This window comes from Lissotriton vulgaris, unplaced genomic scaffold, assembly GCF_964263255.1.
Source record: "Lissotriton vulgaris unplaced genomic scaffold, aLisVul1.2 SCAFFOLD_5661, whole genome shotgun sequence".
NCBI lineage: Eukaryota > Metazoa > Chordata > Amphibia > Caudata > Salamandridae > Lissotriton > Lissotriton vulgaris.
The window spans coordinates 24,917-32,470 of record NW_028240901.1 but is presented as its reverse complement, the minus strand read 5'-3'; the positions used below and the strand labels follow the sequence as shown (position 1 = coordinate 32,470).

General features: G+C 38.6%; 1 protein-coding gene across 1 annotated transcript; it reads right to left on the bottom strand.

Annotated features, from left to right (window-relative positions):
* Nucleotides 1-1,042: 1,042 nt before the first annotated feature.
* LOC147672494 (uncharacterized) lies at nucleotides 1,043-2,446 on the bottom strand. The gene has a single exon (XM_086947994.1). The coding sequence runs from the start codon at nucleotides 2,444-2,446 to the stop codon at nucleotides 1,043-1,045; it is 1,404 nt and encodes a 467-aa protein (XP_086804120.1).
* Between the last annotated feature and the right edge of the window lie 5,108 nt (nucleotides 2,447-7,554).

Here is a 7,554-nt window from a genome sequence, read left to right as displayed (position 1 = left end):
GTTAAAATAAATATTATTGTTTTCATAATATTTATTTATTACATTCATATACATATTTGTTAATCAAATCATAGTAGGAATAAAGTAAATATTTTTTCACAATAATAGCAACTTTTGGTTTATTTTTGGCTATTTAGTTAAGTATTGATATTATATTTTATACTTGGGACTATTTTATTGCATTTGTGTTCTTTATTTTGTAACCGGGTTAGGTCGTTTTGGGTTATTTGGAGGAAGAGCTGATCGCGGTTGGGAGACACTTCACGTCGCTTCAGGTAAGGTTTATTTTATATGTTTTATGTGTATTTTAATGATGTTTTGAGACTAGTGACCTTATATTTAGTGTTGTTTAATGTGAAGGAGTTATGTTTTAGATTTCGAAAACAAATAATTCCTTATGGTATATACACGTAGTGTTAGTTAGTAAACTCATTATTTATAGAGTTAATTTTTGTCGTTTACGGTATATCTACAAGTGAAATCATCTATTTTAATATGTTTGTACATAATTATTTGCTCATTTATGTGGGTGGGAATGTCTGTTTTCTATGTTTTTTCCATAGGTGTACGCTACATCGGAAGTTCCGGTTTTTTTTAAGGAAGTGTTTGTTTGTTTTATTCATCACTGCTTTACAAACACTTCTTTACATTTTTCGGTTTTCCTTGAGCGATTCTTTCTTATTTCTACTTTTTCGGGGTTTTTATGGTTCTTCGATGGGTCTGCACAACGTGGATTTCTAATTTTGGGAACAGTTGTATTTTTACATATTTTTTTGGGTTACTTTTGCACTACCTGGTGGAGAAGGACGTTATTGGATTGACAACATGATTGGTAAGTCCTTGCTTTCTTATCTTGTGTGGGTGGGTAATGTTATTTTTATTATGAAATTGTTTTCTACTTGTAATTTAGTTTTAATGTGTGCATATATTAGAAAAATATCTCTATATATTGCATACATTAAATACTTTAGAAGCTCACCTTTGATATTTTTGCATACTTAGGTGATAGTTTTCGTGTTTTATATAAAATTTTGGAAATTAATCAGAGTAGTGTTTTGGCAATGTTGTTTAAGTATTCTATGCCTTTTGTACTAGGGTACAGTTTTACTTGTTCTTCTAGGTATTTGTGCATTTGTTTATTTTGCTTTGATGTTTTAGGAACCAGTTCAGTTACAGATTGGTCCATTCTGAAATCCTGGTAGCTCTGTTCTTTCTGTAGGCATTTAATGAAATGTTCTAGAGTAGGTTTTGTTCTGCCAGTTGATTGTACAAATGCATTGTGCCAACCTTCTACTGCGTTGTTAGTTTTTGATTCTCCATTAAGGGTACTTCTGTAAACGTTCCACCAGGGTATTAGGAATTTGGGATTTCGTCTGTGGCCAGATCTGTGGAGTCTGCCTACCCAGGTGTCTTCAAAGTAGTCGAGAAATGGACTTAATTTAGCTTCATTTTGTTTGTAGAAGGGGATGTCTATAAGAATGTTGTCGTGCTCAGCTACGTCTGTTTCTGGGACATAAGCAAGTGCAACAAGTTTTTTAATTTGGAAAGCAAAAGATGAGTTTGTAGCATATTCGACACTTAGGGTAGTTTTTGGAAGATGTCTCCATAAACACTGGTTTAAATGATAATAGCAGCCTTGAATGCAAGTATGGGGGTGGATTTTTAGGATAGTTGAGAGCATTGCTTGCTCAAAATCAAGAATGATTTTTTCTGGAGAAAAATCATTTGTCTTTTGTTTAATAATATTTAATAATTCCATATATGTGGAATTATTTTTGTTTGGTAATAGTGCATATGGTAATGGTATGTTGCAGTTGTGGTACAGGCCATGTATTGTGTATAATTGGAAAAATGGTTTGGGACAGATGTTAAATGTTCCATCCATCATCCAATATTGGCTTTGCTGAAGTTTAACTAAATTCATATTGGTACCAAAAATTATAAGCCTTTTGTCATTCTTTTCGTTGTCGTAAACTATAAATGGTTGTTTGTTTAAAGTTATTATTTGGTTTGCAGTTAAGTTTATATCATGATATGTTCTGGGAGATGGTGTTGTAGCAGTAGTAGCTTTTTTAGTTCGTGCTATAGTTCTTTTTAAGGAGAGAATATTTGGCATTTGGGTTGTGGCAGTTTTAGGGATTTTAAGAATGGCTTCTTTTAATATGACATTTGTTTGCTTTTGGGAACCTGTACTAGCTTCTTTTATATTTTCCAAAGCTGTTCTACCTTCTATTTCAGTAACATTAGGTGGATGATTATGTTCCCTAGTATACAGAACTGTAGCTTCTCTAGCTGTTGCTCTTCCATAGCACTTGTTAGTATAATATTTACAACATTTCCAATTAACTTTCATGCCATATTGCTTTTCTTGTGTATAAGTGTAACCCATGTAACATAGTAATAGTTTTCCTTTCTGGCTGGTCACAAATTCGGCTCCTTCGGTCATTTTGTACTTTGTATATCTATAAAATATATATATAATAGTTAATGTCAAATAAAATGTGAAAAATTATCTAAGTTAGTGATAAGTAGGAATGTATATACTTACGTGTTTTAGAATTCACTGCAAAATTAGGAGTTGCTTTCTTCCTTAGTTGGGGATACTTGTTTGTGATGTTGTTGTAGCTGTTATGAAAAACATGAAAGTAGTATATTATTAATAAATGTTTCTGTATATTTACAATGTTAGAGCTAATTTGTACTACAAAAGTGTCTATTTATTATTAACATTGTGAAGAGACTTACATTTTTTTTTGGGGTTGGTCTTTGCCAGTATAGTTGTTTCTTCAGCTTCTGGAGAGTAGTTTGTAGTGTTATCTTAAAAAAATAAGGAACATATGTGTTAGAATAATCACCATGTTGGTAGGTTTTTTTACAGAATATCTGCTAATTATGTTCTTTAATATACTTACTTTGTGATTAGTATATGTATTATTCCGAATGTGGAGTTCTGTATAATGTCTGTATATCTATTAGTAGTGTTTGCTCTGTAAAAAAAAACATATATAATACAAAATGATTAGAAGAAGTGAAAACGTTTGTATGTGTTTTCCACATTTATTTCAGTTGAATAATACTTACTTAGTAAAATGTTATGTAGAAATAGTACTGATGTCCTTAGTTCAGTAGTAGTGCAGTTTTCAGTAGTAGAATCTACAGAAAAAAAAGAAATATGTGGGAAAAAAGTCATTCTTTCTGTGTGTTCAGATTTATGTGCAAATAATTAAACACTGTCAATTTACTTACATAGTTATTAAAATCTGTATTCCTATGCTTTTGTTCACAGTAATTTTGTGTAGAATATTCAGTAGTCGTAGTATCTAAAAAAATAGTTTTATATAATTATTTAGCATGTTAAGTAGTATGAATGGCAAAGGGGCACTGGGTATTTAGCAGGTAAGTAAGTAGTAGTAGCAAATAATGCAGTTTCTAATTTATGTACTTACTTAGAAGATGTAATTGTAGGTTGATAGTCTGTTTTTTCTAGTTGTTGTGCAGCAATTCTGATAGAGATGAATCTCCTTCAGTGACTTTTAGCAAGTAGTTTGTGCTTAGATTTTAATTGTTTATATAGGGGAGTGTCAGTAGTAATTAGTTTGCTATTGGTTCATTTAAAAAATTAGGTTTGTTATTGGTTAGTTAGTATATTTGAATTTCAGTTGTGATTACTTTGTAATAGAAGTGCAAAACCAAAAACATTATAAAATTATAAACACTAGCATAGAATATATTTATATGTGTAGGTGATATAATTATACAAATAGTATATTTTTTATGAATTAATAGTGTGACTATAGTGTTATTTTAAGTAGTGTGTGTTTATTTAGATGTTAAAACATATAAAACGTTAATTAATTCTGCAAACAGATGCATATAAAACGTCGATATAGCTGATAATCCGATATTGTTGTGCACGATATTTTTGATGTCGATATTATAGTTAATGTCAATATATTTTGTAGAAAGCGATTTTTTTGTTTACCGATGTTAAAGTAGTCGATATAAAAGAAAACGATGTTTGTGTATGTCGATATTAAAAAATCAATATTTGTGTATATATCTAGTTAAGTATAGGAAGCCGATATTAGTGATTTCGATATTTTTGTTCCGATATTTTTGTATGTCGATATTCTGAATTTCGATAATTAGTCAGACATTCGTTCAAAATGGGTTCAAAGATGCTGAATGTGACACAATTAGGCATAAAATGCTATGGGAACAGGCAGTGGAGTTGAAATCCGAACTACCAAGGACTCATGTGATACTCACACTGACATCAGCTTGATGGCGTTCACGTTGACGGGAATTCATTGGCGGATGAAGCCGCAAAGGGGGCTGTATGCACTGCTTCCGTAGCTGCAATCACTTGTTCCAAAACAAAAATAGACGGTGAGATTATGGTGGTTGCTATTGCTTCACACAAAAACAGCGGTGCAGTACTGTAGTGTAGTTCCTATTTTCCCAATAGGCCCTGCGCATTGGAATAACATAAACAGTAGTATGGACGTAGAAGTGTGGATCTTCCAGGTCTCCACTGACTATGCTAAACTTAATTGGGTTTGTTACCAACTAGCTCAGAGGTCACTGGAAACTTTCTTGACTGAATAGGAAGTGATCAGCTTCCCTAGTACAGACAAGAAGGGATTTAGTTTTCCAACAACCGCATAAACATGACAACTTTGCTCCTTTGAATAAGAGTCAATCTCTAGAGTCGTGTGAAACAATAGACAGTTATTTTACTCAGTCAGTTTTATGCAGATTACTTTCACCAATATGCAGAGAATAGAGAGATGGGCGTTTTCAATAAAAAGGTATTATTTATTGAACAGTCTTTCTTCTCATACAAGAGTAATGAATTGCCACAATTGCAAGACTTGTTATTATAAAAAGTGCGTACAGTAAAATGAGGATTGCGAAATAATACTGTAAAAGCATTGATATGGTTTCTTAGCCATACAATGGTTTAAAATGAATAAAACATATATACATTAATATATACATTAGGCTAACGTACTCAACTGGTGCTTCTAACTACGCCTACCCCAGTGTACCTGACCTAAGCCTAATACTTGGGAGGGAGTAAGTAAGTAGCAGTTTTAGTTAAGTTGGTTTTGCCAAGGTTTGCTTCAAGAATTCTCTTCTAAGGGTTTAGTCAACACCATACCTCTGGAATAGAATGTTGGAGGTCTTGTATCTCCTTCCAGGACTCGATATCCCAGTCACTCGCAAGAGTAGGCTGGAAACGCCGGAGCTGGATTTTCTCTGCAGGAGAAAAGACAGCGTCTCTCTCAGCGCGTCGAGGAATAGGAGGAGGGGCAGCGTCCATTGGCAGCTTGCATCTGCTGGGCTCTGTAAGGGACAGCTGTTCTGCTTCAAGGATTACCACACCATCGCTATCATCGATGTCGTTGAGACAGCAGCAGCGACAGTAGTAACATCAGCAGTGTTGCTTAAGGCAACGTTGGTAATATTTATACCTGAAAGGTGCCTGGTTTGACGTAAGTTTTTGGGCATAAGACGTCAATAAAGATGTCACTAGGAAGTGATCGTCTCTCAGTGCTCATTAGAGTTCTATTACTAATCAAAACATAGCAAGCGGGGTTTTCCCAGGTTGCTGAGTTTTATCTTGTTGAAGAACTCGAAGTGTAATCTAGGAATCTTAGCTAGTGGCTTCTGCTGTGTCATTTGCTCTAATGAGCTGCAGAGGAAGCTGCAGAGGAAGTGATTCTGAAATGTGGCTCTGATCGTGTGAGGCCAGAGACGAGTTTCTGAAATATCACTCTTGATCGTTTATGCCATTATATGGGAATAAATAAATTATAGCCGTATAGGGGCATAAGGTCACAGTATTGATCGGGGTCCTAGATTAGAACACAACAGTGTAGGAGAGTAGGGTCTGCAATCCTATGATCACCCAGATTTTTTGCTTTTGTTTCACTGGTTTACGACTTTCTCTGGCTGTGGGCCTGCTAATCAGACCCACAGCCTGGCTGTTCTCTTTCTAAATTACGATATGTACCCTAGGTGCATTTACCAATTGGTACTGGGCCACCTTATCAGACCCCGTAACGCAGGGCATAGGTGTACCCAGGGCCGCCAGGAGCTGCAGCATGTATTATGCCACCCCTGGCTGGCCTCTAAAATTTGACACAACTGGCTGCACGACAGCTGGGGCGAAGACGTGTAACCACCCTTCGCTTTAGGTATAGTAGCCCTATATCTAACCATACACTGGACACCCGAGTCCCTATCAGTCACTCCTATGGCAGGCCTTATCAATCCTGAAGGCAGAGTGCGTGGGCTCGTGTGAGTTAGGTTCAGGCCCGAGCCGAGCCCGGCTGCAGCTTGCGGGATCAAGGCCCAATAGCTGTTCCATGATAACGCGTACCATATCGGTAACTCCGGTATCGCGTTATCAAGGCATGTTGAGTAAGGTGTCATACGAATCGGGATGCTGCCCTCTCACCAACCCTGGCGACGAGGTTAGCATTCCGCCCTTCTAGAGGGACACGACATGTACGTAACTGTGAACCCCGGTTAAAGTTAACTAAAGCCTCAGCTCCACAAAATGGATGCTGCCACCACAGACACAAGTCTGACCTCCTGCTGCTGGGAGTCCTTCCAGCGAGGAGCACTTGGACAAAGGGTTTCCTGTCGAGGGCGCTGTTCGCACCGTCCCAGACAGGGTTTGTGTATTCTGGGTAGGTAGGGCTTTGGCGAGAAGGTGACTGCGGAGTGGCACCCCGGTGCTCACTACGCATCTGCCGGTTAGAACCAGTTCCAGGGGCGACAGCCCTGGCCTGGGGAAAGCCCGGCAGGGGAGAGGGGCGTAACTACCCCCCTTCCTGGTCCCACCCTTAGGGCAGGACCTAGTCATGTACCCACCCCTTTCTTTAGAATAAAGGCCGGAGCGGGGACCCTTCCAAATTAGATCATCTTTGAATCAAGAATACTTTCTACGAAAGGACTTCAAGACTCTTCTCAAGATTTCTCCCTTGTGACTAAGGAGTAGTCACCCTGCATCAGCGGGCACCAACTAAGAACTCTGCGGTTTGCTGCAAGTCCTTCCTCAAGGATCCGACGGCCCAGCTCGACGAGAACCGGCTTCCCTGGCACCTCTGACCTCTACCCACGTCATCAGCTCAGCTGTGATCTGTGGGTGCGACGAGACCTCGAGGGACCGGCCATCATCAGAACCTGCACGCTCTTAAACCAGCACGACCATCGAAGCAATTCCCTGGTGAGTGCTCTGGGGTCCGAGAAGCCCCGACCCTGAGCCGCTCCAGCACCGAAGTGCAGTCTCCCAGCATCTCCACGATCTGCGTGGGGCCCTTCTGCTCGCTGCTCAGCGCGTTGTCTGGTCACTAGCCGCTGGCTTGTGCCCTTCTGTGACGACATCCGAGAATCATCACTGCTGGTCTGGTTGCTCCAGACTGGCCCTTGCTTCCATCCTTGCGAGAAGCACCCCGGACCCTCCTGGTCCACTCAAGACGCCATCTTAGGCCCATCCCGTGGCCCCGAGATTTGCCAAGGCTTGTTGCCCCATCCTGGGCC

Coding starts and splice junctions, on each gene's coding strand:
- LOC147672494 (XM_086947994.1), bottom strand. CDS start 2,446: ATGACCGAAGGAGCCGAATTTGTGACCAGCCAGAAAGGAAAACTATTA.